The 26,234-nt window shown below is 41.4% G+C and overlaps 1 protein-coding gene across 1 annotated transcript in view; it reads left to right on the top strand.

Annotated features, from left to right (window-relative positions):
- Nucleotides 1-26,234, top strand: part of col24a1 (collagen type XXIV alpha 1) — a 105,317-nt gene that overhangs the window by 63,535 nt on the left and 15,548 nt on the right. The window contains exons 26-46 of the mRNA XM_088927994.1: nt 671-724; nt 2,463-2,516; nt 2,615-2,668; nt 5,024-5,077; nt 5,420-5,464; nt 6,989-7,033; nt 10,390-10,443; nt 12,706-12,759; nt 12,850-12,903; nt 13,281-13,334; nt 14,031-14,084; nt 14,518-14,625; nt 14,963-15,016; nt 15,487-15,594; nt 16,736-16,789; nt 18,332-18,385; nt 18,683-18,739; nt 20,089-20,142; nt 21,839-21,892; nt 22,233-22,286; nt 24,675-24,728. Of these exons, the coding sequence (XP_088784120.1) occupies nt 671-724; nt 2,463-2,516; nt 2,615-2,668; nt 5,024-5,077; nt 5,420-5,464; nt 6,989-7,033; nt 10,390-10,443; nt 12,706-12,759; nt 12,850-12,903; nt 13,281-13,334; nt 14,031-14,084; nt 14,518-14,625; nt 14,963-15,016; nt 15,487-15,594; nt 16,736-16,789; nt 18,332-18,385; nt 18,683-18,739; nt 20,089-20,142; nt 21,839-21,892; nt 22,233-22,286; nt 24,675-24,728 (1,227 nt within the window). The remainder of the gene's footprint in view (nt 1-670; nt 725-2,462; nt 2,517-2,614; nt 2,669-5,023; nt 5,078-5,419; nt 5,465-6,988; nt 7,034-10,389; nt 10,444-12,705; nt 12,760-12,849; nt 12,904-13,280; nt 13,335-14,030; nt 14,085-14,517; nt 14,626-14,962; nt 15,017-15,486; nt 15,595-16,735; nt 16,790-18,331; nt 18,386-18,682; nt 18,740-20,088; nt 20,143-21,838; nt 21,893-22,232; nt 22,287-24,674; nt 24,729-26,234) is intronic.

Below are 26,234 nucleotides of genomic sequence, written 5' to 3'. Positions count from 1 at the left end.
ATGCCGCCCCAGGCTGTTGATAGACCCCCCCAGAGAGCGATGTTTAGCAGCCGTCAGACAGACCAGGAAGCTGGTGTGTTCTGTGTGTGTGAGTGATGTGGTATGGAGAATGTCATCCCGTTGATGACAGAAACTGCGTTTTCAGCGGGAGCCTCACCGTCTCTCTCGCACACACCCAGATGTGCGCAGGATATTCTTGTTTAAACAGAATAGCTGATGCAGATGTGCAACACCATAAGCAGCTGCCTGGATCTGTCTTCACAGCCTGTCAGTCCATTCAGACATGAAATTCCTTTAGATCTATAAATTTCTCATATTTAATCCACTTATGCACCTTTCAGTTTATCTTTCCAACCACAATTTACAAAAATATTTTGCAAGTAAACTTTTCCCTTTTGGCCCCACAGCTGTTAGGGCGTGTACATATGGTAATACTTACAAACACAATTTGCTAAAAAAAGATTTTCATTGTAAGGAGCAGATTGCCAGGTTTCTTACATGATCCATAAAAAAACTTGTATTCTTGGGAAAAGAGCTGTTCTTCATAAACAGTCTACTATATATAACGTCAAGGGCTGCAAAACCCGAGATCAGGAATTTACTGGCTTTAAAGACGGGATTTGTGATGTTTCAAACTTGTCTCATTGTGGCTTTTGTTTTAAATTTTTAGGGTGACCGAGGTCCTGCTGGTCCCTTGGGTCCTCCAGGTGAAAAGGGGTCCAGGGTAAGACACGAGTTTGAACAGCTTCACCACAGAATGGGGCTTCGAGTTTCATCGTGCACAGCAGCACGTGGCTCGGACAGCTTACTGTCTGCTCGTGTAGCCTGCATCGTAAATCCTGTCTGTTAATGGCGACACCTCTGAGAGGGCCCTTCCTCGCCTGTGAGCTAGCTGTTAGAGTCCTGGGGACACGAGGGGCTGCGAGGGGCCGCGTTCTTCACTGATTCGCTCAGCAGATTGAGGCCAGTCAATGAAAGCAGGACTTTTGTCGGCCCTGGCTGGATTCTTCCACTCTCTGCTGTTGTGATTTGTGTGAAGTGCTGACAGTCTGGCTGATAAAGGAGTTGCTTCTAATTGAACATCTGATGTGAGGCTGTCAGAAGGTAAGAGTGGCTTGTCTTCAGCTTTGCTTTCGTATCCTTTCCTGCCTTCAAGGCATTTGAGAGTTTTAAACACAGAAAGAAATGAACATTTTTTTTCTATGTTGTAGTAGGTTTATAAAGTTAAGCCCCGACGTCTAGTCAAGGTAATATTAATTCCAAATTAATATAGCATCAGTTGGAAGCAGCTTTTCACTACAAACTGGCTGATCCTCAGAATAACAGCAGTCCATGGGTTTGGGTGTCTGCCCTTACTGGCTAATTTTCTGACTGTCAGAATCATGAACATTTGGCAGAGCCTGTCCACAACACAGCTGTTTTGTAAGGGAAAACCAAAGTGAGGTTGTGTTAAATTAACCAGTAAGACTTATGACAATGGAGAACGCTGAGTGTTTGTTTTGGCATGTATTATCCAGTGCTTTAAGAGAATGGTGAGGAGAATCCAGGGCAAAGAAGACTTAGCTTCATATACAGTACATGCTGTAGGAGATTCAAGAGTAACTGTATAGCCTTGAGTTGATGGAAAATGTGTCAAATTGATATTATATAGTAGAAAGTAGCAATTATTAGAGTTGATAACGCTTCAGTTAAAATGTGAAAGTTCACTTATCATATTATGTGGTGGTGCTCAGCTTATCAAAACATTTCAACACCCAAGTTAATTTTCATTCTGAAGGCACTAAGCCTCTCTATCCCTTTATGTTAAACTTTCTGAGTCGGAGGATAGTCTTAAAATGTCAAGTACACAAGCGTGATAAATGTTTGTTTGGCAAAGGCTGAAGAGCACATTAAACAAATCTGAAATCATGCTTACCTTTCTGAAGAGAGCTTCTGGGATGTATTTACTAAGTTATGTGGGGAGTCGAGCACTGCTGAGGCCAGCAGAAGAGAGGTTTGCTTGATTTCTAGAGGTATTCAGTCCTGGGCCCTTGCTACCTGCAGTACCTTGTGAAATACATTGCTAATGATGCAACTTTACAGCACTTTCAGCAGTCACAAGGCTAAACAATTCACCGGTTTTGAGCATGAATGGAAATACACAGGGCCACTTTTACGTTGCTTCTAAAACCAATTCATTTCTAAAGTCAAGTTCAGTGTCACACTATAAACTATAATTTCTTTTTTTGGCATAATTGGCTTCTAGCCCACCTTTCTCTCCTCATTTAATGTTTAAGACAAATGAATTTACAAAATCAGACTCATAGTGTTAAGTGAGGGGCAGAATTATTTGCTAATGGACCTGATCTCCAGGGAATCTACAGTATATGGATCTGATCTCCAGGGAATCTAGCTGAGAGATTGTATTGTTGCTGAGGGATTGTGATGTCGTCTCACGGGCTGTGCTTTGCATTTTGTTTCAGGGTTACCCAGGTCTTCCAGGCAGCTCGGGGGATGTTGGCCCACAGGGCCCTCCAGTAAGTCACTGTCCCTCAAATGTAATGCAGTATATGTCTTTCTAAACTGTTTTCAAAACAATTTTACTAAGCGGGCCTTCCCAAATTTCTGTGAACAGGGGCCAGCCGGATCAAGAGGATCTCCTGGTATTCCTGGACCAAAAGGGCGAAGAGTAAGACATTGACTTGGAGAATATTATTTCCATCCAACATTTTCCATGACTGATGATGACATGTTCTTCAGAATGACTTCCACAAATCCTGATAGGGACACAGGACAGAGCATCTACTGGATGAGTACCACTAACATTCATAGTTGGGCACTCATGTAAAACAGAAGCACTTTGTTGTTAAGATAACAGTCTGTGATGTACTGTAACATGGTTTTTAGCATCCTTTAATAACTGACATCACTAATAAAATAATAGACACTGGACCCCAGGGCTTTTCAACATACCATACTGATGGTGCTCCATCATCCACATCTGGATTTTGAATTCAGCACAAAAAGAAAGCAGACCGATGTAGAAGAAAAGCAGCAAAAATACCAGAAAGCAAGAGCTGATCTAGACTGCACAGGAAAATAGGAAGGCCTAAAATCTGTTGTCAAAATGTCATATCTGTATAATGTTTTTATTTAACCTTCGTATTCATATTCTTTCAGATCATCTTCAAATTTAAAGTTTAGCTCAAAGAACTCTGTACAGCTTTAGAAATAAATCTTCCAGTTTGGATGACTTCTAAATTCAATAAACCTATGAAAGGTAGTCAGATTATAATTTGACAAGCAATGTATATTACACTTAATTTCATGAGTGATGGGTGATGACAGAATTTTAGACTAGCTGAAAGTCTATAAGTCACTGCAGTGCACTTACTTGCCTACTCTAGGACAGGATGGTGACACTGCAAGACACCATTTCACTGTCAACAGGTAACCATCAGCACTCAAACCCTGTATACAGTCCTGTATACCTGCAAACAGTAATAAATATTAGAAGACATGCTTACAGTTCTATGTACATGAAGACAGTAATAAATATTAGAAGACCTGTATATCAGAAGTATAGAAGTGAAGACAGTAATTAGCCTCGAGTCTGGGCTCACCAGGATTTTGGTTGAATTCTCAAATACACCCAGATATGTGCAAGCTCCCGGAGTTACTTTAAACTTGCAGATAAAATCAAGATGGTGTTCTCGTAGATGATTCTCCCTGGAAATGTGGGATCTCAATGCTTTACTGAACTAAAGGGGATATTGAGTTTTATAACATTGGCTGCCTGTCTGAAGTGCAAACATCAGGGTGGAGGTCAGATATCAAGTTGTGTTCAGTAAAAGGCAATTTTCATGACAGATTTTAAATATATCTTAATTTCTCACCTCAGGAATAACTCCTGCGATTGGCAGTACTCGCTGCTTCCTTGCCAGTTGCCAACAGTTTAAATATTTCACGCAGGAGTGACAGAGTGACAGAAGATCATATCAAATATGCATCATCGCAAGGGTGGCAGATGTTGAAACAATATTATAAGATCTGTCCTAAAACAAACCTCAAGAATGGTGTACTCTAGCTTGAAACCCAAGCTACAGAACCAGTTTGTTGGAGTTCATAGTGTGTGGCTTTATTGAAAATAAGGTCCTTTCACTATCTGTGAAGTGTATTGAATATTTTCCTCATGCTTTGAGGAAATCATTCTTGGAAATATCCCCAGTGTTTTCACAGGGTCAGTTGTAGTGAGTACAGGCTGGGATCAAAACAAATGAGTGTGAATTCACAAGGCACGCATCCCTCAGTTACCCTCCTTTCCACTGTAGCAGTGCTGCTGCTATCAGTGCTTGAGGTTGTTGGGCTGGTGCCTCCCTCCACCCTGGACTTGTTCTTGGCTGTAAGAGTGGACGAGGCCGAGCAGCAGGCTTGGCAGGGAGGATGGAAAGGAAAAGCCTGGATGAGCTGTTCTCGAACGCTTCCAGCACAAGCGCTGGGAGAAGAATTTTAAGTGGCTGAGTGACTCAGGCCAGAGACCACAGATAGGACAAACAGAAAATGGAGACAACTGACTGATTTCTGTCTCCAGTGCATCTCAGGCTGCAAGGAGATGTGGATCTGTTGTTTGTGCTTGTAGTGTACCCTGGGCACTGTACAGAAGTCAGTGCGGAGGTCAGAGATTGGTTCTGTTCTTTATTTTTAGTGTACATTTGATCACTGCTGTTGTTTCAGCTGCAGTCATATGACTCTGCGAAACAGACATGAATTGAAGTAAAATTCTTGCCTTTGGTCCCAACAAAGTGATTTTATTCCCCTTTTAGGAGTTTAGCAGATATGTAGGTGTCTCTGTTTAAGGATAAACACATGTTGTATGTAACCACAATGGTTTTAAAATCTGCATTACACTATAAAAACACAGAGTCTCAGAGGAGCGCATTGCAACGTGCTGAAGGTTCGGTGAAGAAGCCTCACGTGTGTAGACATGAACAGCAGAGCGTATAGAGTGGAGTTGTAATTAGTTCACTGTCTCATTGTATTTAAGGGACCGAGAGGCTCAGACGGCCCACCAGGTGAACGCGGGCCACAAGGTACTAAGGTAACTGTTTTCATTCATTTATTGTTTTCAAACTATATAGGAAAAAGTGTCTTTCTTTCCCCACAGTGTCCTCTGTACTTTGTGCTTCTGTGCAGCAACAACAGAGAAATACAGTTTAGTGCCTCATGGTTAAATTAATCTGGCGTTATTTAGTCTGAAGAGATTTTTTGTGCAAATGTGTTTTAATGACCAAAATAACATTTCATTTATATATAACAGTATATACTCTGTTTTGCACCTCTCACTTTCAGAGAGTACGATTTTTTCTGAACTGTTTGTCTGACTTGAGTGAACATCAGTCTGCTGGGCCCAAGACTGAATACTTTTTTTTTCCCACGGCAGGGAGAGCAAGGCCAGTCTGGGAAGAAGGGAGAGCCAGGCCTGATTGTGAGTGAACTGCTGGATGTGCTGAAGTCTTACAAGATGGTCAGAAGTCCAGTGTGTCTCTTGTGTTTTTTGGGCCCGATTTCAGCATGATGAAGGAAGACAAAATGTTATCAAGCCAAACACAGTCCACAGCAAAGTCTACTTTTTTTCTTTAATTTTAACTCAACCATCTGGGAAAGATTGCTGTAGATTGTAGGTCTTGAGGGGACAAGGCTGGACCAGAAGAGTTCATTTTCACATTTACCAGGCTGCAAGAACTAACTCAATCTATATAACTTTATATACAACATCGCTTGATGACTCAAAAGTAACATCAAGCAACAAGTTACATATGACTTGTGAGAAGACAGTGATGGGGACACTAGCCAAAGACTATGACATTAGATTTGTTCTGTTTGTTATGCAAATTTCAACCCCCACAGGAACATGAGCCCCGAGAGTGTTTTTAGTGGTAGAAACTGACCTCTTCACATCCTTATTGGAGTCCTGCTATTTGCTTTATGACAAACATTCATTGAAAAATCCCCTAGTCTTGGCTTAACAATTTTCAATGATACAACTTGAGACGTTTACTCATGGGTTTTTATTTCAGAGGGAAATAGAACAATGAAAGGGGTCCATGAGTATCATTTAGCCTGTAGGTTTTCTGCATTGTGGTTAGATCAGACTGGTTTTATTCAGTACAAGAGTGGAAGAGACCTCTGATTGTTTTGAAGGATTCCAAGCATCATGCGCCCAGTGGTACACAATGTCATTTGCCAAATTAAAAAGACAAGTTACACACAGTGAAATGCTTTCTGGGAGACAGAAGAGGACTGTGATGTGTCAGGGAGCTTGTGTAAAGCAGGACATGTACTCAGTGTTGAGGAAATGTCTGCTTGGAGAGGCAAGGTGTCAAGTTCTGACAGCATGAAAATTTGACCCTCTTTTTCAATGGTGTTTCTCATTTGCATTGGGAGGAGTTGTGCATGGAAAGTGAGAAACTTTATACATATTTTACTGAAAAACCAGAAGCAATCGCAGGATGTTGTAATAGAAAAGTATTTTCCAGACTGGGAATCATAAAAAAAGGAATTAAAATAAATTGCGAACATTTGTTTGCATTTTTCAAGATCTTTCTCTAAAAATATAACCCATTTTTCAGTGTTTTCAAAAAGGTTTTGCAACAGGGTGTGTCCCTTGGTAACGGATCGATCGTTTCCCAGTTCCCATCTTTATTTAGCCTCAATAAATCACAAGCTCTCACAAAAACAGTCTGCTGCCACTCTTGCATTCTTGTTGGTCATGTATGAGCAATATGCTGGGATCTGGTCCATTTTCTAACTTGTAATGTTGGAAACGCTGAGTCAGGTACGTGCTTTACAACCAGGATATCGGCAGGATTCCAGGGTCTTTAACAAAGTTTTTGCTTCTCACACACAAAATCTACAGCTGTAGCCTGTGTTAACTAAGTTATTTTTTAAAAGGTATTCTTTCAGCTCTCATTTAGCATTTTTAAACTGGAACCTGTTTTTTGTTCCTTAGGGAAAAGCTGGAAATCCAGGGGAAAGAGGCCTTCCTGGGATTCCGGTAAAGTAAAATATTCCAGTTCTTGTAAAAAAGGTCTCAGACACCTTTTACATTTTGTTTGTTCAAGTTTGCAGCTGTGAATGTGAGCATGCTATGCCTTGGGCACATTGAAACACTCAGTCTTCTCAAGAAAGGTGTCATCCGTAGTATAATCCGAGCTGCTTGCTTGCTATTTCAGTTTTTCAATAGGAAAATTCCAGCTGAAAGGCCCCGAGTTGTTGTAGTAAAAAGCAGACAAGGAAACTCACTTGACATTTGGAGAAAACACAGTGTCATCTGGTCCTAGTGTAAAGAAGTCGTTTTGTACAACATTAATAGTGCAACATTAATAGAGCCTGTTATCCTTCAGGATCTTAACTTTCATTTTGCTTTTATTGTTCTTTTTTGGTAGGGTGTGATGTTAGATCTGTCCCCAGGATAGCCCATTTAAGAGCTATATTGACCTTAATGAGAATCCCAGCTGAATCTCCATATCCTTCAGAGGCCTTCAGACAGCTTTGATTTGAATGTCAGGTAGTCATGAAAAGCACGGGTGATGGGGCTGTGCTATGCTGGCATTTTTGTAATGTAGGAGCTACAAATTTAATAGAAAGAAATCTGGGTAAACTAAGAGGAGCAATATAATTTCATCGGTGCCTTTCACAGCAAATCAGATGCACCATTTGTGATTTCAGAAAGCACGATTGTTGTTTATTTCTGCTTTCCATTTGAAAAACATTGCACTCCGTTCTCATTTTGTTTCTTCCCGATGCAGTCGTGCTCCTAGAGAAGTGGGGATTAAAGCTGTGGACATGGTGCGAGGGTAGAAGGGAAAAGTAAATCAACATTCAGGGCAGAGACAGACAAATCGGGAGTTTGAACAAGTGGAAGTTTAAACTGCTGTTATCTTGCGTTCAAAGAGGCACACGGCAACTGGCTCCGGTTTCTCGCTCCCCATGTCCAGGCGGCGCAGCATGTGTAGTGTGCTCACAGATTGGCCGCAGAGCACGGAGCCTGGCTTTGATGGTGGAATAGGGAATGTCTGTCAGCACACTGAGACACTAAAAGAAAAGGCTGAGCCCTGTTGTTAATGCAGTGCACACGGAGTGCAGGACTGTCCTGGGTCTCTGGCTAATGTGAACAGCACAGAGCTCTGTGAGCCTCAGACTTCCCTAGAGCACAACTTCTCTTGCACCAAGTGTGACATCTAGTGGGTATTTCTAGAAGTCCTGTTCGTAGTTTTAAATCTACTGCCTTAGACCAACTTCATTTCATTTGGATAACAAAAAAATGTTAGCATTTCTATTTATTTTGCATGAAGGGTTGCTAGTGAATTGCAGATCATAATATAGTTCTATTTTAACAAAATTATTTTCTAAGTAACTTCCGTTAATTTGTAGAAATGTTTAACAGAAATAGGTTTTGAAATCACACCCGTTCTGAACCAATTCAATTCTACCTCTAAATTAAACAAATTCCTAAAAATAATAACCCGGTTTAATTAATAATTATTTGTTTTTTATTGCTGTGCCTTAAGAAAAAGGCAGTTCAGCTAGAACCTGCAGGAAGTGCTTGGTGACAATACTCACAGATATTTATCACAGCCTGTTGAGCAGCTCCTCAGAAGTTGTTAGAGATCATCAGAGATGCCATATTAGAGGTGAAGTCTCTGGCTTTGATTTAGCATGTGTTCCATAAAACACTGTGAGCAAAGTCAACACAAATCTAGCAAAGTGAAATAGTCAGGGCCTGACACAAACCTTCACATGGCAAGGCTAACATTTGACCCATGAGCACAAAGGTTCTCATTTTATTGTGGAAATGGAAATAATATTTTATTTTTGCTGAGCTATTAAATGCATCCCACAGTATTTTAGGACATTGACCTGAGAGAGTTTTTTCCCATTGTGACATATAGTAGAATGAAACCTGCTTTTTTGAGGCCATTTGGGAGTGCTTTCAGGGATTTTCCAAATGACTATAGCAGAAAGAGTAATTCACTCACTGGACCTTTTGGTCAATGACAATTTTTACAGTCAGGTTAATACACACAACACATCCAGTGTCTTTGGGAATGTAAGGGAACGAGGGAACACAGTATGATCTTGCAGAGGCTGGACACTGGGGACGAAGCAGGAGAGCCCATGGCAAAGGAGAGCCCCCCACATCTCCCAGGTCTGAGCTCCCGTTTCCAGGAGTTGCTGTCTGGAGTATGAAGGCAGTTTTACAGCTCTTTAACAGTGCCTTATTTAGTTCCTGATCGAAACATAACTGGAGTTGGATATTCAGTGTGGGTTGTCCGCTGTCTGTTACATTCCTTCATGAACAGTGATCACTGTCATTCAGTTTCATTTCCTAAGCACATCAGCTTCTAAAAAGTCCTACTTGATTCATTTCTGAATGACAGACATGCCACGTTATTGTCTGCTATGTTATTAAAAAAAATTAGTTTCAGGTAAGAGTTCTCAAAGCTTACTTCTACTTATATAATGATTTTCCTTTTTAACACTGCCTTTGAATACCATGGCATTCAGTATATTCAACACAGTTCAACACACTGAACCATGATCTAAAGATGAATAACAATTGAGAATCCCTGGGACACTGACTTTAAGACATCAGTCCAGTAATATGTAGTTTCCATCTAATAGGAAACTATGTATGAACAGCACTTTCCTCTGTACCTGCTAATTTATAAATTATTCTGATCCATCTGAAACATGGAAAACACATCTCTGAAGTGGTAAGTATAAAGTTAGATCAAACGTACAGAGATCTCAGTGTCAGCTCACAACAGAGGCGAAGGCAATATTAACCTGTCCTGAAGAACATTACAATTGTATAACCTAATTAAAAATGTAATAGCTTAAAGGCAAGCATCACTAAACCCTTTAACTTTCTGTCGGTCGAGAGTGAAATATGCCAAGGTTTAGTTAAAAACTTTTGCAATAACAGGTGAGGAGGATGGATTCCACTGAGATTTCCATTGCTGTCACAGGAACTCTGATTTGCATTAGTGTGGCAAACAAAACTGGAGTGCGTAATGCCCAAGGGGCCACCAACTTTCAAACACAGGTGCAACTACACTGGAATATCTGCTGAGTAACAGACCTTTTATGTGCTAGTGAGTTGTCAGATGTTGGATCCTTTCAATAGCTTCTGTTTGAGCTAGACATAATATCTCAGTGGTATATTTTCAGATTCTTACAGTTTGTATTCAAACGATTCTGCCTCCATCATAGTACACCTAGTACGCTGAGTAATGGGGCAGAGGTTATGCTCCTGACTTTAGGAGCAAATACAGAGGTACACAGAGAAATACATTTCCAAAGAATCCAGCATATTTTTTGCCTGATGTACTTGTGTTGTTTCCTCAGGGTGTATCTGGGATTCCAGGGAATGCGGGTGAGAGAGGAGCCCATGGTGAACCAGTAAGTCAGTTTCTTCACTGTCCTTTTCTTTCTTTTCAACCCCTTTACATTCACAGCACAGCAGCCTTTTCAAATCATGGCACTGAGGCTGCCGAGGTTTGTAAGGATGACACTGTTAGTAAAACATCATGTCTTCCAGAGTGCTGCAGGGATGAGCAGGCTTGGGTATTTGACTTTTGTTCTACTTTAGTCTCAGCATCTTGACAGCACCTGCCCTTGTAGAAGCCTGGCAAGTTATCTTAGCAGCAGCGTTACCTCCTTCTCCGAAGCTCTTCTAGACTGGGCCTGGTCAGGACTGGGGGCTGAGAGCTCCAGGGGAGACCAGGTTGCAGTTTGAGGTGCTGGTTGAGCAGTACTGTAGGTGCACTTCTTCCATCTGTACTAGAACTTCCAAACCAGCACCATAGTGTAGCAAGCAGGGACACTGGCTGGAGGAAGATCCGTGAAAACAGGTTCCTGACCAGAGGTCGTTAAAGATAACAAAATGTTGTTCGTAAGGCTAGAGCTGTAAACTGGGCTATATAGTTTGGTCTCCCTAAAGTCCCCCTTTAATTCACCTGGTGGGTTAATTTCTTACTCCTCCCCCTGACCTGTTGTGCAGTGGAGATGCTGGTGCAGAATGGCTGCTGTGTGTCTCCCAGGTGGGGCTGCTGGTGCAGAATGGCTGCTGTTTCTCCCAGGTGGGGCTGCTGGTGCAGAATGGCCGCTGTGTGTCTCTCAGGTGGGGCTGCTGGTGCAGAATGGCCGCTGTGTGTCTCCCTGGTAGAGCTACCCTTCAGTGGAGATTGAGTGGTTTCCTCCTAAAGGCAAAGTTCTCTGGGATGCTTTAGGATGAAAAGAGTTATATAAATACAAGCTGTCTCATTACCTCTGACAAAACTCTTTGCAGACTTTGAATAAGTCTTTTTGTTTCTAACGCAAAAACTATGCTGATCTTTGCTTTTCCTGCACACTCACAAAATAGAGATTGTGATATAGAATTCATAGAACTGTCATAAAACTGTTTGGGTTAGCTTAGTAGAAGATATTGTTATTGTTGTCCGTTTTTCATTTTGACTTTGTTTGGAGAATCTTTAGTCTACAAAAATTATTTGTTCTCTGTTTCTGATCATGACAGAAGACAAAGGCTTTAGGTCAACAAACAAGATAACGTTTTTGGCAGCATCTTATTTATTCTAATAGTGGTTTCATGAATTAGGTTTAAAAAAAGTGGTCAATAATTTAAGGGGGCCATATGGACATGTTGCTTATTTCTATGAGTAACCTCCACTGCAGTGTTAGCATATTTTTAAATTTAGTTTTATCACACTACATATGGCTTCAGTTAACATCACACTACTGGAGATGTATCTTTATAAAAACACATCTGTCCTCATAAATTATTAAGTATTAAAAAAACAGTTTACATTAGCCTTGACATAGCCTTAATTGCTTATCTCCTGAGAAGCTAGTTATTTCAGCATAACTAGCTGACTCAGACGTCATTTTGCCTTGTATGAATTTCATCAGTAATAAATCTGGCTCAGCCTGAAATGTAATATGTCAGGCTCAGGGTTCCTTCTAAATGCTATCATAAATATATTGTTTATCAGGTTTTCTTGTGGGGCGAGATTTTATTCCACTGCTGGTTAAGTCTCTTGTAACCTTTTTATAAACTCAAAGGAAATGGAATCTTCTGGCACAACTGGAATTCTACTGAATATTACTGAATGTCAAAAACTGAATTTCCTCAAAAATTAAATTGGAAATAAGCACACCTTCAGTGTAAAAAATAGTTGATACAAATTATTTATCTTTTCCAATAGGCAGTAGAGGATTGAAATGCCATTAAATTTCCAACATTTTACCCCCTTCGTACTCCTGTGCACTGCAAGTTATAATCATTCACTGTGTGATTAGTGTTTGGATGTTCCCACCCTGCAGGGCAAACAAGCTCATCTGGAGATGACATGGGGACTGCACCCCGGGTGCCCAGTGCCCAAGCAGTGCACTCTGATAAACTTTTCAGTGTGGATAACCATCCCCTTAATCTGGGATTACACGTTGAGATGTTCTGCTTCTCATAAAACGGGGAACACTTAAAAAAAAGTTTCACCTGAACTGCTTTTGTTGCGCAGTTGAATAGAAGGCCCTAAATTCGTCAAGAGAAGGAGAAAATATAAACGAAGGACTCGGTTCTTCAACACAGTCTTCCACATGTGCCATCCATGGTTTCTGGCGTGTGCTTTGTGAAGAGCAGAGCTCTGTGTCTTGTGTTCTCAGGGCCCTAGGGGAGCGCAGGGAGAGCCCGGACCGGCCGGGGAGATGGGCCCGGAGGTGAGTATTCTTTCTCTTCCACGCTGTTTCTCTGAGGGCCTCTTCGCAGAGCACGTCTCTCACTCCCCACATCTTCCCTCCTTCCAACAGGGAGCTCCAGGCCCTGAGGGGGATTCTGGGCCTCCAGGGGAGCCAGGGCTGAAGGTGAGGAAGTCCTGGTCTTCTCTCTCTCTCTCTCTCTCTCTCTCTCTCTCTCTCTCTCTCGAGAATGGTGTCTCTGTCTTTAGGAAGCAAGGCTCTGCGAGGTCAGCTGTGGTCTCAGTAGTGTCTTTCTTGAAGGGCATGTTCTTCGAGCTTTGACTGTGGTGCAGTCAGCGCTTTGGTGTCTTAGATTTCGACTGCCTACAGAGTGCTGTTGAAAAGCTGTTTATTTGACATGGTCTCAAACTGCACAGCTTGATTTCTGTTCGTGCGGTTTGACCTTCAGGCAAACCCTGGAAATTCCTGTACAAACTCTGGGCTGAAAGTGATCTCCAGGGTTTGAGTGCTGAACCCTGGTGATCCCGTCTCGTCTTCTGCAGGGAGACGACGGAGCTGACGGGAATGAAGGGGACCAGGGGCTGCTGGGCATGAGGGTGAGGCTGTCTCAGTGCTGAAGCGGTGGACTGACTCCACGGGTGTATATTGTTCTACTGTGACCTTGTACAGGATATATCACAGGGGTTATTAAACAGCAGTGATTGAATTATATGTGTAGAGCTCTACCAATAACCTTTACTGGACTCCTAAGAAATGTAGATTTATTTCCTCCGTTCACAAGGTAACAAAGCCACTTTTTGTTCCTGTATTAACTCCCAGAGCTGTACTTGCCCTTCACGGGCCGGTTCAATGTGTAAAATTAGTTTTGGCTGTCTGCACTTTAATTTACCTCTCTGTTTTTCTTTAGTGGGTGTCTCAATCATTTTGGCCTCTGTTTTGATTCCATGCCCTACCAATAATTCTGATTTTAGTGCATTTTTGCTCTCGTCTATTTCAATTCAGTTTTATGTTCTTAATTTTTAAATTCAGAAAATCACTGAAGAATCAAAGAAAAGCATCTTAGAACTTTTGTCCAATGAAAAACATCTATTTTTCAGGACAGCGGAGCTTCGCTAATGTCATAACATGACTCATATCTGCTTATAGTTAATATAATAAAAAAACATTTGTCACTATTTACATGCTTGTCTTCATGGGAGACCTTCTGAAGAATGCAAATGAACTTGGCACGGGCATTTAATTCAGGATTACATTGTCAATAACTGTCCTCCCTGTTTTATTCTCCAAATAAGGGTCCCCCTGGTTCAGTGGGAGAGGAGGGCGCTCAGGGAAAGGATGGTCACAAGGTACTAAATACACCTGAAAATAACCCCTTGAACAATCACGCATTTGCCTAAGATTAAGAATCATTTATGTTTAATGACACCAAGTCAATATACTATGGGAAATATTTTAGCATTAGGTTTTGCTGTTGGTCTTCACACAAAATTCTTTGTGGCCACTTACTTTTTTATCCTGAGAATATTAAATCGCATAATGACACTGCACTTCATTACTGAGTGTGCAAATCATATCCTGCATTGCAGTAATCATTCTTCCCGTCTGCACCTGTGCTGCGATGAATTGGCCACCCGTTCCTATTATCCTGTAGATCGACACAGATAAACTGCATTTTCATAAACCTGGTACCTTCCTGGACATTATTGCTGCCGAGTCTCCTTGTGGAGCTGCCAGTGAGGAGATTCAGCACCTGGGTGTCTTTCTCCTGATCTCCTCCAGGGGGAGCCGGGAGACCCTGGTCCTCAGGGAGAGAATGGGGACAAAGGCGAAGAGGGAGACCCTGGTCCCACTGGTCCTGCTGGTGAACCTGGAAGACGTGGAGGCCCAGTGAGTATAACAGACCGTAGCAGAAATGCATTAGCATTCACAGAGAACATGAAACCTTGAGACACTCTCCCTCATTACTCTGTGGTAGACCAGCCTTTCACACACGTGAGCTAACAGAGCAAGTTGATGAGATACCTCCCTCTGAAGTAGTTCAAGTAGGGACCTGCGTCAGCATGCGTAGGCTGCAAAGGAACAAGTAAAATTTTATTCCATGCTAAAAAGAGAAGAAAAGAAAGACAATGCTTCAGCTGTGGAGCCTTCTTTTACCTCCCTCTGAACGTGCCGTATATTCTGTACCATCGTCTAGATTCTCACCTTCCTTCGTTTTGTCCTTCAGGGCCCTGAAGGAAAACCTGGCGTTCCAGGCCACCGCGGTCGCCCAGGGAAGAAGGTAGTTTCCCTGTTTCTAGATCTCCGTCCACACAAGTCTTTGTCGGTGTTGGGGGCTCGGTGGTCAATGAGGCATGCGAAGAACAGTAGTTACTGGCCAGTGTGGCAGAAATATGTATTTGTCCTGCTGCAGTTACCTAATCCATCCTGTTCTCAGGTGTTGTTCAGTGTGGCTGAAACAGAGAAGATCTTGGTGCAGCAGTGGACTTTGTGAACAGCACCATCATTATACCAGAACAAATTTTAACACATTAAAGATTTATGAAATAAATGTTTAACAGTTGAAATATACTGTATACCTGTCCTCAGTGTCTATGGCCGTCTTTGTTTGAGAAAGGAATATGCTCATGTAAAAACTGTTATTCGGTTCTTAAAACACAGCCCTCCCACCTGCTGCTGTTAAAGGAGTGGCGCGGCTGTGTGAGCGCAAACAGTACGTGCACCTCTCACCGCTGCCCGTTGCTCCTGCAGGGGGAGAGAGGGCAGACTGGAGCGGCTGGCGAGGTCGGGCCGCATGGCAGTCCCGGGCCGCCTGGAGCCACAGGACCCAAGGGTGCAAGAGGAACCAGAGGCCTGCTGGTGAGTGTTCCCACCCTTCCCATTTCCTGTAGGAGCAGCCCAAGCCACCTGGATGGTGCTGCTCATCCTGCTCTGCCCCACGGGGCTCTGTAACTTCCTCCGAGCCTCCCGAGGGAATTCAGGGTCATTTCGAGCTGCTGTCGCAGATGGCACACAGGGCCCACTGTCTGCACGTGTTGTTTCACCCAGAAACTGGACAGGGCTCTGAGTCTGCAGAACCTTAGCACTGTGGTATGACTGACCAGCTGGATAATGTTAAGATGCAAGAGTAATGGATGTAAGAGTGAGCAATAATAAGATAATCAACAGTAATCGATCTGCAGATTGCCCTCGGTGTTATTATCAATATTGACAATTAGAGTACAAGTGCTATTGCATTTATTTAATCCCTTTGATAATAACTAAAGAGCAGTTACATTGTGGGATAGTGTTACAGCTGAGTTTGAGCTCAACAGCTTTTGTTCTGTAAGACCGCTGGGCCACCACATCCAACATACCTTTGGGGTGAACTAAGACAGCTTGTCTGAAGGTGGTGGAGCTCAGACTGCTTTTATTGCACTTGAACTCTTAGCTCAGTATTTTTCTTTCTTCACGTTTGCAGCCATGTGATATTCCACAATTAAGCATTAAATCATTTTCCATCTTTCTTTGACGCTAAACAATTCTCTGAGCCAAGGGGCCTACTGACCGTTTAGCTGTTAAACTCTCACTGTACTGTACTGGTCTAATAAGAAGATACAGTATTAGATTAGATTAGTATTAGAGTTTTCTTGACATATCAGTTCCTTTGAGATTTACAGCATAAAAAGCTGAACACCCTTTGTTGTTGGGTAATTAAAAGTATTTTAAGCCATTTTAAACCAGCGTCTCTGGTGACACTAAATAAATAAAACAGCGTCTCCTGTCTAGATGAAAAGTGGGTTTGTACACACATCTATCCTTTGCCCATGATGCGGGTGGCATTTCCAGGAATCTCGAAACACGGATACCTCAGGAGTAAACATGCTGCTTTTCTGAGAAGTCGCAGCAACCACGCGCAGCGACCACGCACAGCAACGATCTTACGGCCTGTTGTGTGCGAGGTGTGTATTTAAGATTTGTGTCGTCTTTCATGAACGTGTATTCTGTGTCTCATCCCCAGGGCCGGGCAGGACTGATGGGCCCCGAGGGGGAACCTGGCATTGCAGGATATACAGTGAGTTGCTCTGCTGATCTGCACACTGTTCCCCAGAAACAACCAGCACATCCCTCCACAGCATCAATACAGCAAAGAGTTTGTGCTCATGAGGCTGTGTGCAGCCTCTGTAAAATTTAAATATATTTAATCATTTAAATAATAATGTTTATTTTAATAATCCTTTAACAAATAAATTATTATAAATCATTTCCCCCCAATAATTTATATAGAACCTTAATGAGAAAGACATTCTTGTTTGCAGTTTCTAAATGAGCTGTGGAAAGTAGGTTAATAGTCATGCAAAGCCACTTTGCAATGTAATTATTCTACAAAATACCCTGGAGATAAAACACGTCTAGTTCACATCTAAAGAGTGCCTTAATCTTCTTATGTTGATGATAAATTATGATGAATAAATCTATTAATGGGCATGTTGTTCTGACTCATAAATTTTAGAACCTCAAAGTCCAGTAATTCGTAAGAGAAATGGTTATTCATTTTTTTTGGCATGTTGTGATTATTTCAGGAGGCCAATAAAATACCTTCACTGAGTGCTGTTCATGTTGTTACAGTATAATACAAAAACACGGTTTACTTTTCATTCCTCTGTGCTAGATCAAGACGCATCCAAACTCTTCACAGCAGAATAAAACACTGCTAATGTCAGTGTAAACACTGCTAAAATAAACTGCAGAAATAAACGCTGCTAAAAATTGTCATTCTTAGAATTCTGAGGTTTACCAAGGAAACAGCATACTGAAGTGTAGTAAATTACAGTGAAACTAGAGTAAAAGCACAGCAAAACATGGATATGCTAAAGTATTAGGGTCTTTTCTTTAAACAAACTTACTTTTATTTAGTGTCAAAGCCTCAGATAGGGCATGAAATGACTTACAGCTGTTAATGGCCAAAACATACACTATTGCTTAAGGAAGTATACATTTACTTGCTAAGTAGTGTGCAAAAATAAGACCAGTTAGGAAAATCAGATTGCCGCTGTAAGCAGTGTTGATGGACTAGACTGTCCGGTATGGTGACCAAGGACACTGCTCTGTAAAAAGTGCTGTTATTTGGATTTGATATTATTCTTATTGAAATAACAGCACTCATTACTCAGGTGTGAATCCTGGGCCCCCGTTAAATACCTCTCTGAGCTGAACAATCTGGCCTCCCTAAATTCTCCTTTATCCACCTGTTGAAGCCGTTTCTCTCCTTCACCTGGCCTGCTGTGCACTGGGGCTGCCCTGTGTCATCCAGTTCAGGACTGCCCTTCAATGGTAGATGAAGTGGGTCCCCTCCAATATGTGCAGTGCTTTGGGATGAAAAGTGCTACATAAATGCATTTAGGTTTTATTACGTAATTGAATGCAGCCCTGGGATTTCATAATTTCAAAAATTGTGCTATTTCATTCAAACAAAGGCTCCTGCAGAAAGGGAGATATTTCTTGGTCCTGAGCAAAGGCAAGGGCCTGTGGTTCTGTGTGTCACTGTGTTTCTGTGGAGAGGAACCAAGCGTCTGCCAGTGAGAGCCGTGTGTAACTGTAGCTCTTTTCTTCCCAGGGCCATGCTGGAAAGCTGGGTCCACCTGGGCCACTTGGCCCGAAAGGTGAAAAGGTAATTGGATTTTTTTTCATCTTAATCTTTTCCCTGAAGATGACACCCACTGAACTCCAATATTCCTGCATTGTTCGCCTTTGTCTACTCACAGTTTGTAACCAAGCTTTCTAACTGATACCCGTTGGGTTTAGACTGCGTTTAGAAGTACTGTACATGTAAAGAAAGCAAATGTCCTCTCCTCTTCACTTTCTGTGTGTCTGGGGAAGTTTGCCCTTAATCAGGTCGGCCACAATGCTGCTACTGTACAGCAGGGGAACTGTCTCCCTCACGAGTTTTGTGCTGTGACACTTGCAGGGTTACCCAGGAGAAGATAACAGGATGCCAGGACCCCCCGGGCCCTTAGGTGAACCAGTAGGTCTTGCCTTCCTTCCACATTCAATACCTGTTTAGCCAGTGGCAGAGTCGCAGAGGGGCTTATTCAAACTGCAGTGCTTAACAGTCCTTCATCCTCTTGAGCGAAAGCAAAATCAGACCCATGAAATTGGGTCTGGAAATGGCCTTTCAAACTGCTGTAGAAGAGCGATGTTCAATGAAAAGAAATCAGTGCTAGAAGCCTCAGGATCTCCACCCGGTCCTGGCTCTGGACAAAGCTGCCCCAAGGAATTGCCTGGGGTTCCATACACTCCAAATTTATTATTTTATTATACTAATCCTGAGAAAGATTGAAATATTGGACGAACAGGATCCAAACAAAATATTGTTGCTGCTATTTTTTTATTCTTCATTTTTCTGGCAAAGTGTTCCTCTTAAGTCCTCCAGGATCAAGTGAAAACTCAAGTATAAACACTGAGAGTAAACAGATGCTGTAGTGTGTATAGCCCTTCAGTCGTCTTGGTGCTCAGAGTGCTGCATGTGCCTTTCTCATTCAGTGCCTGTGTTGTAGGTAACTGTAAGAATGTGAAGTATCAAAAACTTTTACAAGTTTACAAAAACTTACATTTGTAGGATTTTAAGTACAAACCTCCCATTATCTGCTTTCTGTGTTGTTATATTTTGTTAGCATGGAGTGTAAAAGCATACAGTTCAACGCACAAAGTATTCACACCAAACCTTTATAAAAAGCACTAGAACTGAGAGTGTTTTATGAAGTGATTTAAATACTTTTTAAAACATGTAAAGGAATTTTCAAGGAGAATGATTTGAGTTTCTTTGCACAAGACTAATATATGTGCTTTTAGGGTTTTAATACTTTTGGAAAACTGGCTGCCGCAATTGTGCTCTTTTGTAATAAGAGCTGTTCATGTGATCACACGTTATTGTGTGTTTCTGTGTCTACTCACTGTCAGACAAAGAGATGGTATTTCGTGCCACAGAAGGCATCAGCCCATTTGATCTGTTGAAAATCCTTTGAGGAAGTGGGTACTGGCACAGGCCACTGAGGAACGGCTCTGGTGCCATGAGTCCTGATGGTGGCAGCAGCTTACAGAGTGTTACAGAACAGTGCTTCTTGTGTTGGCTTAGTACACTGAAAATAATACAATGGCTTCAGCTATACCAGGCAAAACACAGCAGGACTTTCTTTTTCGCTCCAGTTTCATTCAGTTTCAAATTAAAGGCTAGTAGTTTTCTGCAGGCTACCTCAGAGTCAAAAGGAAGACACCCCTCTGGATTCCCAGAGGACAGAGCTCTGTACTGTGTCTGTCTGGTCCATGCTGACAGAAGAATTCCACTCCGTATGGTTTACATTTCTGTTCCTGTAGGGGTCTGCTGGAGAGCGCGGCGATCGAGGAGAACCTGGAGATGAAGGTTATAAGGTAATGATCATGTTTATCAGGAGTATGTTTCCTTATGGAGCTGGATTTACAGGGACACTACACAGGAAGTGTCACGTTGAAGCCTAGTTGAAAGGAGACCACACAAAAAAATTCACAAGGCTCTTGGACAAAGGGGGAGTGGGGGAATTACTTTGAAGATTATTCCAGTTCCATGAAAGACCTGTCGAAAATCTTTGCTTATCGGCTCTGCATGATTTGCTTCCCCTACCAATAGAAACACGCAAACACCATGATTATGGAAGGGTCATGTGAGACGCTGAGAGCAGAAAATGAAAGCATTTGAGAAGAAGGAATTCAGCAGCATTATTAGCTTCAGTAATAAAACAGAATTATTCATAACCAAATGATTTCGCTAGAACAGATGTGCTTTCCACCGGAGAGCTTGGAAGGAGACCAAAGTAACACAACAACCCTTTATTTAAAAAGTAATCAATGGTCTTACAGAATAAGATGGAATTGGTGCCCCTCCACAGCTGTGATATGTTAGCTTTGCTCCTTTTCCTATGACGTGTTGTCCTGACTTTCAGTGTCTTGCTTGTCCACCTGAAACACAGCTGATGAGAAGGAAGGGGCTGCACTGGCCCATATACCCTACTATTGCTGTTTCCTGCATCCTTTATGTTCTCTTTCTGTGGAAAAGTTAGCAAAGATAATAAATAATTAATACTAAATAAACTGAATATTTGTGGCCCCTTCTCACATATCCATGCTCTTTTTTACTATTTGTAAAAAATAGTACTACTTTTAAAGATATGACTTATTAATGACAAAAACTCGGTGCTGGGCATAGTTACTTTTTGCAGTTACTTCTGTAAAGGGTAGCTTTTCTAAAATTCATTGCATCATGTTGGAGAACAAGTTTGCATGTTCTCTCTGTGTTCGAGTGGGTTTTCTCCAGGTGTGCCCTTTCACCTTTAGGTTAGGCCCAATTGCTTGATTGATCGGCTTGATTGGCTGCATTTAATTCAATCTTCTACGGCCCTGCAACGGATTGAGGTTCCAGCCTCAGCCAGGGCGAGAGGAGTCCTGTGTGCTCAGTCCATCTTAAACTCCGTGCTGCAGGGATAGTCCTGCGTTCCATAGCTTTTGACCGAACAGGTGGTTTGCTGATACTGAAGGAATGGACAAACATTTTAGGTGAAATTGCTTTCAAAAAGATAATATGATACTTTCCAAACCAAGCTTTCACACTCCATAAGTCTCTACAAATGATTTATTTTAAAAAATATTTTCCCCTAGCTTGTTTGCTGTTTTTAAAATCGTTAACCCAAGGTAACTTGCTGCTGAGATGTGTTACGTATTAAAAGTAACCTTTTCAAAGGAGGAAGTGTTACACTTTTGTGTAAACTAAAATTACAGTCGCTCTTTAACTAAGCCATTTATATTCAGAATGACAAATTGCAAGAAAAGTGTGCGTCTCTGCACCTGCTGTAGCCCCTGCTGTTACAAAAGAAGAGCGTGTTGAGATGTTGATGGAAAACAAATCTACACCTACAGCAAAAGTCAGGAAGCCCACTGTAAAAGAAAAAATGACTGTTTTTGTGTTTCAAAGAAGGAAGCTTGCTAAGGATTGCATTTCATAGATTCACATCTTGTACTTAGAAGCATTTCTTACTCAGGCTGCTGTACCTGTTGTACTTGTGACAAAAGTGCCCTTTGTATTCCTTCTCTCCAGGGTCACATGGGCATTACTGGACCAAGAGGTGCCGTTGGACAGCAAGGCCCACCTGTGAGTGTGACAGCTTCTCCATTACTTTGTTCTGCATGAGCGCAGTCAAATCCATCAACACTTTGTGGTTAAGACCCCAAATGACCTTTGTTATTGGCGCATCCAAAAAAAAGCTGTAACTCTGAAAACTGGTCAGGTGTAAAAAAAAAAAGTGTCCTAGATGGTGATGTAGTTGATCATACAGCACAGTACACCTGTGTCACATTGCGCTGTGATATAGTGTGTTTTTTGCCTCATTCAATCGAAAGCGCCTGTTTGGTTCTCCTGCATGTGTACTGTAGTATGTGTGCCGGCTGTGCAGTGCCGCTGAGTGCCTTGACTGCTCTTGTCTTCTCTAAAGGGGAAGCCAGGGGAACTGGGAGAGCAGGGGCCCAAGGGAGAGAAAGCAGCTCAGGTGAGACTGACACTCAGAACTCACATTCTCACAGAATTGCAGAAGCTACAAATTATACCTTTGTGTTTTCATTATTTCATTCTGAAAATACTCATTTGTTTCTGGCAGATAGTTCTGCAAAGGCTGCCAAGGTTCTACCCATTCATGATAATGTTTCTGCTCTTTGACTGCTCACTATATGATTAGGAAATTCATGTTCTGTTCTGTTTTGCTGGTTAGTGTTACCCGTTTGTCTTCACTCTATGCAAATCATCCCTGCTAAGGCCATCATATTACATGGCCTATGGCAAATTGGATAACCACAGGAATCATACCACCTTGGCCTGCCAGTTATTATGCAGTTGCTTGACACATGAATGATTGTGTTCCAGTTTTTATTGTGTTGTTTTTGAGGCTTGTCTATTCAGGAGAAAAATCTCCTCTTTTACTGGTAGGGAGCTGCTGTGCTCAAATGATAATCTAAAGAACCCTGAAAGTGAATCTTTGATACTGAATTGTGACTAATAAAGACTCACTCGACCACCCACACAGAGATTACTGGAAAGCTAGGTAAAATTCTTGACTTTGAAGCTTTTTGTGAGCATTTTAGAAAGCAGTTTCTTTTATACATCTCAAGCAAAAGGAATGAAGTCAAAATAATCCTGTTGTTTTTCAACTTTTGAAACTAATATGATCTAAGATAGCTGTTTTAAGTACTTATTGAACATGAAGTGTGCATTTAATTCTAGAAAGTATGAAGATAAAAGATTAATGCCTATTAACTTAATGAAACTACATTCTAAGCGACCTTAGAAGCCCTATCCCCTCATTTTATCATAGCCATCAGGTTTGTTTTTCACATGAAAAATGCTTTGAAGTATAGAGAAAGTGAAGGCATCCAGCTAATACCGATACAGAAGCTGATGCTGAGCAATGCACTAAAGTGCACTTTACAAGTGCAAACCCAAATTCAAGAAAAACATTACATAGAATAAGGCTTAGTTTATTCTGTATACTCTGACTAAGCCACCATCTCGTCATTCAACTTTTCTGAAAAGGAAATGAAAGTCACATGGTACAGGTGACAAAGTGTATTCAAGACTGGATCTGCTCTGAATTCTGAAATCATGCCATTGTACAGGCAAACTACAACCTCTCATAGTTTCAAGAGTCAAACAAGTAAACTGGCTAATCATTTACCATTGAGGCTTAAATATGTTTTGCATTTCCAAGGTGATTTTATTAATTAAATTTTGAAACAGCATGCTATAAACAGTGTTAACTCCAAACTGCATAGAATAAGAAACACTCAAAACTTATCACAGAATGCAATATTATTTGCTTGTCGATATGAGTTAAATTATGTCTTTGGTGTTTTCCTATCCTGCTTAGATATGTTCGTGATAAAGAAGAAAATTTGCATGAATTTATGTTCACTGGCTCATAGCTTGTTGAAATTTGGCCTATTGTACCCACATGTTGAGAGCTGTTAGAAATGTCAGATTTCCATGGAAAGAGTGTTCATTCAGAAAGCAGAAAAAAGACACACCTACATTTTCAACCTTTTCTGCATGCCTTTTAGCTTGTAACATTAATGTGCATGTAAAATAAAAGCATGTGAGTTCATTGAGAAAGTTTTCTGTCAGTTGCTTGAGTGATGTCTACAGTGCAACTTAGATACTGTGTAAAAGACTCCTCAGCATTGAGGATATTGTTAAATTTATGCTGTTCCTCTGTATATCCGGCTGCATCATGTGCTTGCTCATTTGAGAGCAAAAGAGATGATGCAGGACACAAGGACTCCAGCCCATTGCTGAAATGTTGGGGAGGTGATGCACCACAGGCACACTGGGCCACCTGGTTCCCCGAGCTTTGGGGAGTCTTTCACAAAGCTGTTTCATTCAGAAACTGGCAACAGAACTAACAGGAGCACCTTCAGCAGAAAAAACAAACAGAAATATGTTTTTAATAAAGTGAAGTCTATGCAGCACACTCACTTGACCTTGGCCAGTAAAATCTTCATTCTGGAGACCCTTTTCACTCTTTCACCCAGTACCCAGTGAGACAATTTGAGGACAATCTCCTCCTCCAGCAGCCTCATCCAGTGTGTCCAGTATGTGACATCAGTGGGTCTGCCAGAGCCATAGAGCCCAGGGGCCGAAGAGTCAGGCTCTTCAAATCAAGTCCTGTTACGTTTTCCTTAAAGATTTTCACACCAAAGATACCAGGCACCAGGTCTTGGGTCACAGGGCACAATTAGCAGCTAATCTTTTTTACAACATCTGGCATAAAGTATCATGCCCTGGCCAGGTGCAGGTGAAAGGTGAGCGTGGCCAGGTGCGGGTGAAAGGTGAGCTTGGCCAGGTGCGGGTAAAAGGTGTAGGCTGAAAGGTGTGCTTGTATTTGCAGGGCCTGCCAGGAAAGAAGGGAGCCAGGGGCCCCCCGGGGACACCAGGCACTGAGGTGAGTGGACCCAAGAGCTGCCTGGCATGGACGTACAGTAAATCAGGAACAGGGAAATAATCAAGTAGAATGTTTTTCCTTCATGTTGCTCTATGAACTAAAGTAATGAAAAGCAGGAGCCTTTTAAATCAAAATATTTAATGGATTCCAATGGAAACATTGATTTATAACCAGTACTGATAGGATAATCTCTGTGACAGGTAGCAGTTGGCGTAATTAATGATGAATACATTCTGTATTTTCTGCAAGTGGTACCTCCATTCCAGTGGCTTGCAGGGTTTCATTACCTTCAGCAGAGTGCGATGGAGTTGGAGTACACAGAATATAACTCAACTTTCAGAATTCTTGATGTCTCTCTCTATATTTTTTTTGGAAGGTTGACTCTAATAATGTGAGATGCTTAATTTCTGTGGAATACTTTCTTTGAAACATAGCTGAAATAAGTCTTCCTGGATGCAGTTTTTAACTCGAATATTTTCACATTTGTATTTTTTTACTAATTAGAGCCTCCTTTGTACGTTCCTCACTTTTCAGTGGCTTTTAAGTAAAGCTGTGGAAAATATTCTAAAAAGGTCTTAAAGGGATTTTGTATTTTTTATGTACTATAACAGGAAAACTTTATTTAATTGATAAATGAACTCCAGTACGGTATTGGCTTTTCACTGGCAGATTCCTGGGTGTGGGTTCTATGAATCTTTCTGGGATTACACAGTTATTAAAGACATACTAAGAGGAGCAAAATGTTAAAGTCCTGTTTTCAGTTTCCTTTAAGCAACGATTACCCTTGTTCTAAATTCGTAAGCCCATACGCTGTTCTGGAATCTCTCCTTTTGGCACTGTCTTGAGGTGATTCATTTCAAATAGACCACATCTCCGTGCTCAAGCTTATGAAAAATACTTTTGCCGAATTTGATCTTCAAATTCAAAGAGTAAAGAAATTGCTGTCAATGATGGAGAGGTCTTTGAAGAAAGATTAGTTTTTGACAGCTAATATATAATCGTCATCTACAATTCTGCCTTTGGGCCAAGCAAAGACAACACAAAATATGTTAAATACAAAACAGAGTAGTCTTCTTGAAAGCCAATCAGTTGAACTTTTACAAATCTGTCTTGTGCCACACCACATTACCACCTGAGGCTCTACTAAATTAACTGGTATTACTGAATCTCTGGCAGAAGCCTTCTTGAACAGCAAGATTTATAATTTGTCATGCAAAATGAAATCAAAACTCCCCGTATACTTTGAAATTCAGTTTCACATAGTGCATGCAAAATAATAGCAAGTGTTGTGAAAAACATTAACTGAAAAGGGCGCACAAATAGATCAGTTTTACAGACCACATTACTGCTCACATTAAATGTCAGGGTATTTTGTCAACATAGAATCAGGCTACCATTCTGAAAACATCGTCATTAAATAAATGGTGAGTTTAAACAAAAGACAAAATTTTAAAAAAAATCTGTGTTGTGTGAAGTGGAATCTTTTTAGACTAATTCCAAAAGAAA

The sequence above is a fragment of the Atractosteus spatula genome, chromosome 11, assembly GCF_055471065.1.
Source record: "Atractosteus spatula isolate fAtrSpa1 chromosome 11, fAtrSpa1.hap1, whole genome shotgun sequence".
NCBI classification, from domain to species: domain Eukaryota; kingdom Metazoa; phylum Chordata; class Actinopteri; order Semionotiformes; family Lepisosteidae; genus Atractosteus; species Atractosteus spatula.
This window is presented reverse-complemented; position numbering and strand designations above follow the sequence as displayed.